This window comes from Microtus pennsylvanicus, chromosome 5 (genome assembly GCF_037038515.1).
Source record: "Microtus pennsylvanicus isolate mMicPen1 chromosome 5, mMicPen1.hap1, whole genome shotgun sequence".
Classification (NCBI taxonomy): domain Eukaryota; kingdom Metazoa; phylum Chordata; class Mammalia; order Rodentia; family Cricetidae; genus Microtus; species Microtus pennsylvanicus.
This window is the reverse complement of record NC_134583.1, coordinates 94417229-94431694: the sequence shown is the minus strand read 5'-3', so window position 1 is coordinate 94431694 and position 14466 is coordinate 94417229. Positions and strand designations below refer to the sequence as shown.

General features: G+C 40.9%; 2 protein-coding genes across 3 annotated transcripts in view; one reads left to right on the top strand and one right to left on the bottom strand.

Moving 5' to 3' along the window:
* Positions 1-12729, top strand: part of LOC142850278 (serine protease FAM111A-like) — a 32958-nt gene extending 20229 nt beyond the window's left edge. Inside the window, exons 1-4 of one of the 2 annotated variants that reach the window (XM_075973614.1) lie at positions 5074-5162; positions 5936-6041; positions 7606-7713; positions 10406-12729. In XM_075973614.1, coding sequence (XP_075829729.1) covers positions 7636-7713; positions 10406-12070 — 1743 coding nt within the window. In that variant the 5' untranslated portion in view covers positions 5074-5162; positions 5936-6041; positions 7606-7635 and the 3' untranslated portion in view covers positions 12071-12729. Of the gene's footprint in view, positions 1-5073; positions 5163-5935; positions 6042-7605; positions 7714-10405 lie in introns of those variants that run through there. The other variant, XM_075973615.1, reaches the window with a different exon arrangement.
* The window catches only part of LOC142850272 (serine protease FAM111A-like), a 178893-nt gene that overhangs the window by 163110 nt on the left and 1317 nt on the right, over positions 1-14466 (bottom strand). The gene's annotated exons all lie outside the window — the stretch shown is intronic.

The window sequence follows — 14466 nt, the reverse complement described above, 5'->3', positions numbered from 1 at the left end:
TCTGAACATATGTCTATATACCACATGTGACCTGGTGTTCATAAAAGCCAAAACAGGGTATCATATCTTCTAGCACTGGAGTTACAGACAGTTGTGAGCTGTCATGTAGGTTCTGGGAATTGAACCCAGGTCCTTTGTAAGAGCAGGCGGTGCTCTTAACGACTGGCTCACATTTACAGCTCAAATATCTTCTGCTTTTAATCTTATACATGCCATTTCTTACTAAACATGCTTGAATCAGGGCTCTAAGCATGCTTGAGTCAGGCCCTCTTCCCAACAAGGGAATATATATATTCTTCATATATTTAGAGCACAATTAATTAAACATTACTAAATTAACTTATCAGAGCACACATACAGTCTTTCGTTTGAGGTACTGATTTCATAAATGATTTTCAAGTATGCATACCTTCAGGTTCACTGTGAACTGTAAATTTCTACTGGATTTAGCAAGTGTATAAAGTCATATATTGGTCCTTAGGCTGCCATACAGAAGTGTGGCTGCCCTAAAAGCCTGTGATTTGTGTCTTTGTCTCATTTCTCCCCTCTGAACCAAAGTGAATCGTAGATGTATGGTGCTCACAATTTCATCTATTCCAGAATGTCATACTACACAGGATCATATCCTATGCAACCTGTTGGAACTGACTCAGATGCCATTAAAGTTTCTTCTGTATCTTGTGCTTTGCGATCTCATTTCTATTTGCTGTTTGTTAACGCTGGATACATTTATCACAGTTTTACACATGTATTCACCCTTTAACAATCTCACAGTTGCTTTCTCAGGTGCTGTGATTATTAATGAAAATGCTAAAGACTTCTGTGTTTTTGTGGTTTTGATGAAATATATCAATACTATTGAGTAAATACCAATTAACAGATGTGATTGATGGATTAAATTCTAAAACAATACTTAGCTTTAAAAAAGTTTTCCAAAATTTCTTTCAAAGTACCTACAATTTTGAATTTCTTATTCTAAACAAGAGACATACTATTCCAAACCCCTCCCCAAATCTCATATTATTAACTTCCAGGTTGTGGTTTGTGTGATTGATTTGAACTTAGGTATCTTAGCTGGGATGTCTGGAATTCTTCACTGAATACCAGGTTTTTGTTGTTGTTGTTGTTTTTAAAGAAATCGAGGATGTTTGGGGCGAGTTGCGATGTAATAGAGCTGCTCTAGATAGTGTAGGAAGTACGGGCTCTTTGAGGAGGAGAAAAATAGAAGATATTTCTAAACTCTAGCTAGAGAGTGTCAGCCTAAACCTGCGGAAGAGGGAGAAAAGTCCTCACAGAAGTGGAGATGTCTAAGGAGTTGCTCTGACTTCCTACCATGACACTAGCCATTTATGGAGAGATCACAACTACATTAATTAGAAGTAAGATATTGCAATGCTCTGTCTAACATCCATGACTTTCGGAGTAAGAATGCTCACCACTAGGTTTCCACCTTCCAAGATGCCCATACATGTTATTCATTGGCAAATGTTAGCCCATAAAATATAGGAATGTGGGGGAAATAGTTCTTGGCCCTGTCAGGCAGTAGCAATACTACAGCTTATAGATAAGGAGCCTTCATGTGTTACATACACACATACACATAATCACAAATTGATTTCAACATGTTAGTGATAGAGATTATAATGTATCTTCCAACTTCACTAACCACTGATGCCAAACCATTTGTGAATTCTCCCACAAGCAATGCTCTGAAAAAGATCCAACAGTCAGTGTTTTTGTCAATCTGAAATGGGTGACTTTTCAAGTGCCCTCTTTAATATGATGATGTCATCATAGATAAGCCTACCTAAGAGTTCCATATTAAAATTGGGCACAGGTATGAAATTTTCATTTCTACAATAAACTCCCATGTTTCCACTGATGCTGTGTTATATCTAGAAATTCCAAGTGACCTGAAGACATTTGTACATTCTCTTGACTCATTTTATGAATGAGTCTTTATTTTGAGACTAGATTTCAGGTATTCCAGGCTATCTATCTATCTATCTATCTATCTATCTATCTATCTATCTATCTATCTATCTATCTTATACATACATATATCATATATATACAATCATATATATCATATATACACAATCTGTCAAATCTATCATACACACACACCCACACCCACACACACACCCACACACACATATATATATATAGCCAAGGTTAACCTTGAATTGTCTTTGTCTTTGCATTTGTGCAAGAGTACCTGTGTCTGTGTGGTATGCGTGTATATCTTTGGTTTGTGCCTAGGTATATGATTGAGCATATATGTCTATATGTCTATGTGGGCAAACGAGATGTATTGTGAGTGTGCGAAAGCCGTAAACCAACATCAGGCCTCTCATACATTCATTCTTTGCCTTAGTTTTTGAGACAGTTTCACTCCCAGGACCTGCAGATTACTGATTTGGCCAGGCTGACTGTCCAGCAAGCCCTAGAATTGTCCTCTTTGGCCTCCTCTGTAGTAGAATTACAGGCAACATAGGGATCAACTGGATATTTCTGTTTACTAATTATCCAATTATGGTGTTGATGCTCACGCAGAGAACACTTTATGGACTAAAATATTTCTCCCACCCTGGAAGTCCTGCTCCTCTCACAAGTTCTTGAAGTTCTGACCCACTTGCCTCCCTCTGCCAAGTGCTGGGATTATAGGAATATACCATTCCATCAGGTGCACAAGGGGGCCAGGAACCAAATTCAAAGCATGCTGGGTAAGCATTCTACCAAGGACTTCATACTCAGCTCTCTAAAGGCTGTATTTATTCGTTTATTTTATGAAAACCAAATTTCTTCATGACACTTTCATGTCATGAACTTTTGGTTTATTCTGCCCACCATCCACTCCTCTCTGCACCTGGTCTCCATCCTACTCCCAGAATTCCTCCTTCTTCTTTGATGGATGTTTTCCGATAATCTCCTTAACCATTTCCTCAAAGCTTTTGCAGATCTTCTCTGTCCCTTCTGTCTCAAGGGCCCCTTTCTAGTTCCTGCCTCGAACCATGTTTACTTCCACCCAAACTCACATCCAAAGGCTTTCAGTGTGGCCTCTTGCTCAATTCTCATTTCTGCAATCATTCTTTCCAAAATATTCATTCTTTTCCCAATGTTTTTTGTCATAAGTTCTTCTCTAAGTGTTAAAGAATAACAGAAATTTTGAATTCAGGTTTTGAAAAATTACCAATCTGTGTACATAGCATGTCTTAAAAATCTTAATTATGACTTACAAAAGAATATAATATAATGGTGATAGGATGTGCACTGTCATAGACACTTGAAATGGGATTTAGTCCTCTTATATGTGCAATTCGGAGTCCAGCCCTTTCTTTGAAAAAAGATGAATGTGTAATCAGAAACAATCTGACAATCATAACAATGGGTCAGAGAGAATATTTTGCTGAGGGCAGGCAGCTATGATGTGTCTAAGAACCTCCAGAAGTCAGAGGACTGAACGTGATAATGTGGGAAGGTTGAGAGCAGACGCTCCTCATTCTTCACTCTGCCAGCGCTGGGTTACATGCTGGAAATTTCTGTACAGCTGGCAGTAGAGAACAAACTAACAACACTTTCTCACAATTCCCTTTTTTTCTCCAGATACCCAGCAGAAATGATGTCAACAAGCATGAAGTAGCCCTTGAAGTTTGGGATTCAAATCTGAACAATAATGAAAAACATCGATGCATGTTTCCCTTAAATAAAGCCCCATTTAATTAGAGAACACTGTACTTGCAGAATGGGGTAGAGCCATTTAGATGAAGTAACACTTTCAGAAGATGTAGAGAATCATTCTAATATGATCAATGTTGTTTATAGATACAACAACTCAAGGGTATATAACCCTGAGGCTGCCTCTGAAATGGCTGGTTTGCTGCAGTGTGCACATTTCTATATAAAACTTCTCAATGTAGTGGGTATTCATGTTCTCCAATGAAGGAATATGGAATGCTTCCTGCTGACATATGATCGGATACTTTTATAAATGTCAATATAGACTTCATGCCTTTACTGACTTTTGATAGTCTACGTATTCTATTCTTTACAATATTAAATAGAAAAAAATAAGAGGTTAGTTAACTTGTTGAAAGAAGACACAAAAGATAGTCACAGTAATTAGAAAACTAACAAGTAGATTTCATTTCAGATATTTCAAACTGATCTCAAAAACTAAAAAGAATGAAAGAAGGGAACTCAGCACAGTAGTGTAGGAGCAAAGAGGAGAATCTTCCTCCTCCCTGTCCCTTTCATTCTTCTGAGTCTTTTTGTACTAAAATTTATTTAACTCAATTGAAAAACATTATGATTTCAACACGTAGTAACTACATGTGTTTGGATATCCCATGTTTTCATACCAAGTTCCTTAATATACAGTGGTGTATTTTGTATTTATATCATGTCTCAGTTGATACTAACACATGGCAAATGCTTAGCAGCATGTTTGTGACCTGTGTGTCTGAAGTGGACACCATGCTCCTCATCAGGATTGAAACCTTCAGCAGGCACTTGAATTCCTTTGGGAAACAGATTCATTATAAGTGAATTTGCTCTGAAGGCACCTGTAGCTTCTTCCTGATTCTCAAAGCTTTCGCCTGCCACCTGCAAGGGCTGTGGCTCTCTCCTTCCTGGAACTCACTCACATCCCTGGCAACAGTGATTATCTTCTTCGCAGCAGGTGTCCTTGTAAGACCCAGTTCCCCAGGACTCCCGCGGACCAAGTTACTGCCTTGGGCACCTTCCCTACCTAGGTTGAGCTGGGGCAGGAACCCTGGCACCCTGGTTCCTCCCCTTAACTCGCTGGTCAGATCAGCATCAGGCCCTCTACCCACAGCGGGGGACGTGCAAATACGAATAAAGAAGAATCTTAGAGAGGAAAGGGCAGTTCTCCTCAGCTGCAGCCTGGCTGCAACTCTCAGTCTTCTGACAGGAAGTAGGCTGCTCTGGGGCCAGGAGTGCAGACGCTATGCGTGTAGCGTCACCCTTTTCCCGCTATCAGCACAAGCGCAGCCAATGAGAGCTGGCTAAACACCCTCTCAGGCTGCAATATTTTCGCGCGCTTTGCTCGCCCGACCTGATCCGCTGGGGCAGACATCTTCGCAGTCCTAGACCGAAGCACAGACCAGTAACTGTGCCTCTTGGAGTGAAAGCTTTCTTAGGTGAGTTACTCTTACTTTGGGGGCTGACTTGGAGGATTTATTTGCGGTGGAATAATGCAGAAAAGCCTCATTCAGATGGGCGTCAGGGAGACAGAGAAGTGCATCGCAGAGATCTAGGCCCCGCTTGTGCACTGTCTGCTGCTATTGGGAGAGCACACTGTGGTGTAAAACCTGGCCTCTGTAAACCTGGTGGCTCACTTTAAGAAACCTAAAACAAATCTCTCAGGATCTAAATGTGTGTGTAGTAAATATTCACAAATATATCTTCTTGAGTGGGCCCCTTTCTAGAACAAGGATACAAGACGTAAGTGACAAAAGCCGATCTCGTTCTTAAGCATGCCCACTTTATAGAGTGAAGCCATCGGTTCTTGCATAGCAGTCTACTCCAATCACCTGACTTATTCTCCTGCTCTTTAAATCGTCATTAATGCTGGGGACTGTTCTGCCAGGGGACTACAAAGTTGATAATGTAATTGTTATTAATTCTACTACCAGTCACTCTTCATAGATGATATCATAAAACAATTTGCATCACAAGTTTTTAATCCTGACCTCTAAATCCGAGGTTTGATATAGCCACCAATCTGTATCTGTTGCCCAGTCCTAACCAATCCCCAGTTTAAAGCCTGAGTTAAACAAAACCTCAAAGTCCCACAGTGCTACACACTTTCTCAGCCTAACCATGTTCTTCTCTCTCAGTACTGCTACCACTGTGTGAAGTGATTGCTCTCATTACCCCAAGAGCAGTAATCCGAGGTTTGTTTTATCACCAGGATTCTGGGAGCCCAACCTCAAGGACCTAGGAAGTCAACATCCATAGTACCCCTGTGTGCTATAGAAACCTCACTTCAACCTTTGTGGCCATTCGCAGTCCCTGAGGTAAGAAAGCAGAGGTTATATGAGTCATTTTGCTTCAGCTGTGGTTTGTGGATATTTTTGTTTCTACTGGTAAAGATAACATTTAAGGAACCTTTGCAATTATATAATCTACCTATAAGCAGAAACATTGTAGCTTGTGTCTGTCCTTTTTATTTTTGTTTATTTGGTTTTGTCCTTGAGTCAAACAAGTCTACAGAGAGCAGACCTGAGGTCTTGGGAATCTGATACTCAGGCTGGCTGTGTGTGCTGTGAAGCTGACCATAGAGTGGGATGCTCCCTTCTGAGAGCATCTCTCCCAGAGAGCCCAGGACGTCTTTCTTCCTGAATAGTTGAGCAGTGCTTGGGTGGGTAGGTGTGTTAAGAAAGGCCTTCCAGGTCGGCAAGGGAAAGAAAATAGCCAATGTTTTATTTAAATTGTTCTTTATTTTGGGAGGTCACAGCAAAGGAAAATACTTGGGGGTAAAACCTATTTAAAGCAAATGGCACATGCCTTTAATTCCAGCACTTGGGAGGTAGAGGCAGGTGGATTTCTAAGTTCAAGATCAGCCTGTCTATAGAGTGAGTTCCAGAACAGCCAAGGCTACATAGAGAAACCCCGTCTCTGAATTAACAAACAAACACAAAAGTAAAAGAAAGCAGTACACTTTCTAAATATCATTTTGCTTGCATCTTTTCAGAATTTTTATAACTCTTGCTAAATTTCATTTATGTTCAGGGTACTATCCAGTTTTCCCTTTCCTATGTCCCTAGAATCTGTTATCATTTTCCATCTCTATCTTCAGTGAAGATCAGACTTCCTTACATAATTGTTACCTATTAGATTATAATATAAATACATCATTTCCCCTTCATTTTCTTCCTTTCAATCCTCTCTCTCTCTCTCTCTCTCTCTCTCTCTCTCTCTCTCTCTCTCTCTCTCTCTCTCTCTCACACACACACACACACACACACACACACACACACTTCAGGTTGCCCTCATTTCAAATTCTTGTAATACTGAGAACGGGAGAAAGTCTTTCCCATGAAAGAGCATCCCAGCTGGTTATCCGAAAGCAAATGGTCAGCCCTGAAAACATACACACAACTAACAATATACGCTCATATACATTCAAAGGTTAAGTTTAGCATCTCTGTTAGTAGAACACACTATTTATTTTCCCAACTGGAAATTTCTTTGTGGAGTATTGTTACCAACATTAATGTCCTCTCTGTTTTAGGATGTGGCCTTGGGCACTTCACTTTTTTTTTTTCAAGATACTCTGTCTGAACAGACAAACAAAACCATCCAAATGGATCTTGTTTTCCATGGTAGTTCTGTTGATCAGCCATTAGAGACAATTTCTCTTAAGATTCCGATAGTTTCTTATAATACCTGATATATGGTGATTTGTTTTTACTACTCGGTTCATTACGCTTGGTGGATAAACTATCTGCTTGCTAACACCATCCTGGGGCATGAAACCTGAACAGGAAAGATATGATTTGGGACTTTGGTCATTTTATTTCCTGAGTACGCTGTGAAGACACTACTGTAATATGAATGTTTTTGAAATTTCCATTTCAGTTGAAGCATCTGTTACATTTCCAAGCCACCATGAGCTATAGCAGGCAAGGGTCGCAGAAGGTCCTTCCCGATTTAAAAAGCACGAAAATCAAGTACCATTCGTCTCCGGTATGTGTATAAACATTTGTGGATTTGTGGGATGTCTTCAGAGTAGTCTATAGAACCCTAGATCCTAGGCCACATAATCTTCCTGCTAAGACAAGGACTCATTAGTATTGGAAGTATTGCATACACTAAATTGTGTGTGGTTGCAGAAGCTGGAAGATGGCATCTAATCCCCTAGAGCTAGAGTTACAGACAGTTGTGAGCTGCTATGTGAGGGCTGGCAACCAAACCTGGGTCCTCTAAAAGAGCAGTGTGAGCTCTTAGCCATGAGCTGTCTCTTCAAATCCTTGAAACAAAAATTTTTGCAAGGTCATATTCAACATGTTAGATTAAGCTGTAGAAATAACAAAAGTAATAGTACTTAAGAACATGAAAATCTTACCCTGAGTTGTGGCTAATCTTCTGAATCCTAGCAATCTACATTTACACAGTGCTTTGCAGTTTATAAACATGATTTTTCCATAAGTCTATCCTTACCCTACCTTTATTAAGTGGGTGAAGGGGATTCCACCTCCAATTTCCGTATGTCAAGAAAGGAATGATAATAAAAGGCTGAGAAGGCCAGTCCTTCAGCTTGTTTCCTCTTGTTCAAGTTCTAGAAAGGTTGATGATTCAAAACATGAGGCTTTTGTTTCTAGGTCTATTTTTTCTCTATCCTACTCTATGACAGAGCAAGTAAGGAACCACACATAGTACCTCTCTTTCTTTTTCAAAAATTCCAAACGGGCAAAGTGCCTCACACCTGTAATCCCAGCACTCTGAAAACACAGGCAGAGGATTGCAAGTTCCAGGCCAGCCTGGGTTGGGTTACAGTGTCTCAAGTGTACAACACAGACCCAAAACATTGACAAAGTGTCTACATTTGTCCAAGAAACCTGCGTAGAAGGAAGTCTGCCACAGCATCTCCACGAGGTAGTGCACAGGTATTTCTTACAGCATTTAGGCTGGAGAACTGGTTTCTGAGATCATGTAGGTCATGCCTACAGGACCATTCTTTTATATGTTGAAAGTAGAATGACAGTTATGACAGATGACGACAGGCTTAATTTTTACAACACCCCACTACTGCTCCTTCTATGTCAGTGAGTATACTGCTGGCAAGTGAACCCTTGCCAAGATAATTGTGATGTACGACCACGGGGATAAAAGGCTTTTATTTTTGTTCACTGTTGCTATTTGATTATTAACCTTGGTTCTCCCTTGCTTCTTCTTCCTTGAATCTTAAGATAGTGGCCTATAAGAATAGAAGATATGTGTACAAAGTTTACAAATATCATGAGTAGTCTAATGGGAAGAGACATTAGAGTATTTACAGTTTAGATTGGTTATTATGTGACATTAGGAAACACACTTAGAAGATAAACTTCTGACCCTCAATTTCTCCACCAAAAAGAAAGAGAGGCCATGCATAAGGTTTGTGAATTTATGTAATAAAGGAAATACGTTGAGTTTTGGCACAGTAGTAGTGATGGGTGAATTCATGTATTAATTTTTAATGAGTATGTAATTAAGTTCAGTAATGAACAAGTTGTTTAGCTTTCACTACTGCATAATAAATAAACCATTAAATAGCACTTGGACAGGTGGCTTACTATGTAAAGCGTTGGCAATAGAAGTGTGGGGGGCAGAGTTAGAATCCCCAGGTTCCATATAGATTGAATGGGAATGGTAGCCCAGCTGTAAATCCAGCATACAAGAGGAAGGGTAGGGGAGCCCTGGAGCATGTTGACTAGCTAGATTGGTTTAATCAGAAAATTACTCAGACTCAATATATAAAGAGTAGAATGATCAAAGAAGACACCCAGCTTTTACCACTTATCTCCACATACTGTGGAAACATGTGCCCACACACATAGGACTACCCAAAAACACATACCCGCAAACTCCACAAACAGATGCAAGCACAAAGAAAATAAATAGAAAATAAAAAATGAATCACATACCATATCCCTGCTAAATTTCTTTAAGGAATTCATTAAAGCTGGGCATGGTAGTGCATTCCTGGTTTCTGAGCACAGAGAGAAGAAGGAATGAAAATTATTGAGTTTGAGGCCATCCTGGGCTAGATATTTTATTCCAGAGTGGGCTCAACTGCAGAGCGAAATCTGTCTCAGAGAAACTGCAATAAGTGGCTCGACAGATGGCTTGCTTTTTAAATGAATGGACTGCTCCTAAGGAGAACTAGAACTCATTCACCAACCCTGACATCATGAGGCCACAACTGTTTGGAACTCTAGCTCCGTGGGATACGATGCCCTCTTCTGGTCTCTGCTGGCACGGCATTAACATGCACAAACCCACATAGTAAAATATATATACAAATAAAATGTCTTACAAAAACAACAACAAATATGAACAAAATCAGATTTATATTCTAACATTTCCTACCTTGGAAAAGATAAAAGCTGCATTCTGAAAATAACACAAAATACTTGAAAAGGTTTTATGGAAGCTGATAGTGAAACATCTGGGAAACAATTGTGTTTCTTACTGTCCATTTTTGGGGGAAAGAAGTCATGTGCAATAGGAAGAGATGATCTGAAAGATAAGTTAGAGGGGCTGGGCTTGTATTTTGGATCTTGAGTTAAGTTCTGATTTAAACATATTCATTGAATCTTTGAATTGCATATTAATGAGGTAAACTAAGGATTAGAGTTGGAATCCAAATTTTAAAGTATCTATCATTTCTTTCTAGATCCCTCAAGAAAAGCAGAAGAATCCCAAGAATTCGCAAATGCAAATGGGATCCCGAAAAAGACCAAATGAGACAAATAAGAACCAAGAGCAAAGACTCTATTCTTCTAAGAGAACTCGACAAGATCAGAAGACTCTCCCAACTGAAACAATCAAGATCACCATGGGGGGAAACCCCAAGAAATATCTCTGCAATCTCACCCATAGGGAGACAGGTAGCTTATATGAGGCCCTGAACTCCCATGACCTTGTCAAAAGAGAGATAGAAAAACAGGCAGGCAAAGAAATGCTGGTATGTGGCAAAGAAGGAATAGAAGGGTACATAAACCTCGGTATGCCCCTCCGTTGTTTTCCACAAGGCAGCCATGTGGTCATTACATTTTCCAAAACTGAAAGTGAGGAGAAAGAAAATAATGAAGTGTGTGGCCGCTTTGACCAGTCATCTGCTGAGTGTGTTGTATTTTACATTCATGCAGTCGGGAATAGGGAGCAAAGGATTCTGAGGTGCAGGGACCTTCACAAGGAAGGTACCAAACTCTGTGTCTATGGTTTCAAGGGAGAGACCATCAAGTCCACTCTGAGGAAGGATGGCAGGTTTTGCTCCTTTGTAGAGAGTGACCATTGGAAACTCATTAACAGTGAGACCATCATAGAAAACAGCCAGCCAGTAGATGTGTTAGAGGGTAAGCTCTTTCAGATTGATGTTGAGAGAAAGGAGAGCTCTTGGGCAGCAGAATTGGAGAAAGTGAGAGCATATATCAAGGAAGAGAGTGAGAATAGTAAAGAAGAGTCGCTTTTCAAAGCCCATAAGAAGAAGCTCAGTGAAGTGGCAAAAAGCTCTACTCCAGATCAAATGGTCAAACTTCTTTCACACTTCATGGATTCCACTGGGTTCATACTTTGGGACTATCATGGAAACAGGGGTAGAGCCACTTGCTTTGTTTTCAGAGGGTTGTACATTTTCACTTGTCGACATGTATTAAATGATATTGTGGGAGAAGGAAGAGAGCCAAGTGAGTGTCTAGACCTAATTAGCCAATGTGTAAGGGTGACATTTGATGACGAATACTCTGAAGAGCCAACCTCAAACTTCAACAGTTGCTTTCATATTGAACCTTGGCTTCTCATATCTGATGACACTCTTGACTATGCTGTCCTGAAACTGAAGGCAAATGGTCAAGAAGTGCCTGCCGGACTGTATAATAACGTAATAGCTGTTGTACTTCCCAGTGAGTTGATATATATGATTGGCCATGAAAATGGAAACAAGGTGGTTGATCGTTGTGCAGTGGTCACTCAAGGTAAAGGAAAAGAGAAGGGTCAGCAATTCGTTCATGCAACAGAAGCAGCAGGTCATAGCCATTATTCTAAGTTATTCCCTATGTGTACAAAAAGAAGTTTCCAAGAAATGAATGTCAACCCTAATGACTTTACCTATAATACATTTTATAATGGCTCTTCTGGATCTCCACTATTTGATTGTAAAGGTTCTCTAGTAGCCATGCATAATGTTGGCTTCATCTGTGAGTATGAAAGCGGAGTTTATAATGTTATTGAGGTTGGCATAAAGATGGAATCCATCCTTGCTGATATTAAGCAAAAACATAAACAATGGTATGATAATGTTTGTGTAAAGTATAAGGAGGAAGAAATGCGCAGTGTATAGTTTTGAAGGTCTGAGAGTATTTGTTACGGTTTTCTCTCGTTAAAAGAATCGGGTTTTTAAAGGCAATACTATGTTTTTCTGATCTTCAAAGCATTCATTTTAATGTGAAAACATGGCTGGAAATGTGGCTCACTGGTTGAGCACTTGCCTAGCAAGCATGAGGTTCTGAGATTAGTCCCCAGTGAAAGATGACTATGATAGCACTCAAATCAGTTTCCAAAATTGTTGTTCTCACTGCCTTTTTAAACGTTGAAGCCATCTTTAGTCTCACTGAATGGCTCATACACTGTGCTCCCATATTTCGATATGGCACAAAAGCCATTAGCCCGGTCCGAGCTGACCACGTAGCTCTGCAGACAAACTGTCTCTGCCCTTAACAAAGGCCAGGATGCCTGCTCCTAGCTTCTTTTGTTAAGATGTGGATTACCTGAGAAGAGATGTTTGACTGAAGCTGATGACTTAAGAGTTCAGATATTTGGTGCTTCTTTCCTTTTGTAATTTGGAAGGATGTCTTATAGAGACGCTAATTCAGGGCCTACCTGACTGCTAGATGCCGATGTGATTTGAGTCCAGACACTTGGCTGCCTAAGGAATGGCGTAACGTGTTTTCCCCCTTCCCCGCTCAATTTGGTGTGGGTATATAAGATGTTTGGAGAATAAACGGCGATCTGGCATTTTCCATGATGACGGTGTAAGCTGTGTCGGTTCTTTTCCTCGCGACTCCGTTCCAGCTGGTTTGAGGAATTAGGAAATTTAAGTTGGACCCTCACGGGCCACGACAATACACACTTTTTCAGAAACTTGGGCATTTTTTATTCTAAACTGGAAGATACTCTCTCTCTTCATAACTGGCAGTGATGCATGATTGCTAACAAGTTTTCAGAACCGTTGGCAATCAGAATCTCTATCCTTTCCACCTGTGGCAAGCAAGATGGAATGAAACGTTCGGCAGAAGGAGAATGTTCCAGAGTGTCTGCACTTTGCTCTGGCTCAGCGGTCACTAACCCTCCTCAGGCAGCTATGAGGAAGGTCTGAAACACTAATAGCTGAATCTCAGGGCAACAAGTCCTGACTACTTGTTAAGCCTTGATGCAGGGAGAAGCTAGGTCCTGCCTCAACTTGATATGCCAGGCTTTGCTGATTCCCAAGGGAGGTCTCACCCTATCTGGATGGAGAATGAGGAGGAGAGGAATGGGGGGGAGGTAGGTGGGGTAAGAAGGGAGATGGGGGGAAGGAATGGGAGGAGAGGAGGGAGAGGAAACTGTTGTTGGTATGTTAAATAAATTAAAAATGGTGAAAAATTACACATTTGTCCACGCATGTTGTAGAAGGCACGACGTTCATGTACTTACATCTGGCACATGCAGAGGTTGGCCCATAGGAAGCGAGGAACCCCACAGGTTTCCTCCAGACTCTCAGGGTCTGCTTGTCTCCCCTCCACAAGCTGCAGAACCTGGTGTCTCATTTTATCCCCAGCCAAGAGTTTAGGATTTCCTTTGAGCAAGTGTACAGCGCTCCCTTCAAGAACTGTGACAGGATCCCTCCTCCAGAGTGCTGGCTCCTCCTTTGGGACTTCTCAAGCCCTGCCCTGTGCAATCTGCACCTGGCCTCAAACTCTACTGTGGAGCAATCAGGAGCTTTCTGAGAGGAAACCTAGCCAGTTTAGTCCTGCTTCTTCTGAGGGTTGAAATCCTCCGTGTGATTCAGGGTCCTGCTATGGGTCACCAGAGTAACTTCAGTGGACAAGAGATGGAGCACTCACGACCCAGGGAGATTCCACGTGTGGGGTTTTGGTCTAAGAAATACCAAATTGAACGTTGTTATACCGATTTGACTGGCACAAGTCACACTCCTGTCTGTTTTCCAAAGCTAGTTTTGACAACAAGTTCTGCTCTACATAAGAGACGTGAAATCAAAGGTGTCCCTGCTCCCTCCCTGGTGCATACTACAGCCTGTTTCAGGGTTGTTTCATTTTGCTTTGTTTGTTCCTATTACACCCAGAGCAGAGTATAAAGACCTGCGGCCTGGTGAGCAAACAGAACAGCTTCCATTTGAAAGACTCCCCCTTTTAGATGAATTGTTTCCCTCAGTTCTTGGCAGGATGCGAAGTCTGCATAGGATTCCTTGGCTGTAGAATAGAGCACCACTTGGTACCCTCCAGCACAAGTGGAACAAAAATCCACTCAAAACATGTCTGTGGTCTGTGGGTTTTTCAGACTTGTGAAATATCTAGCTCATATATGCAGAGCCTTCACCTCCATGACAATTCTGTAACTGATGTCCTATCCCAGGCCTTGTTGAGAGGGTGAGGTATTGAACACAGTTGCTCCTCCTCTCTCAGCGGTCTTTGTTTTCTAGTGGTATTCAGCATTGTTAAAACTTTGAATATTTTGTCT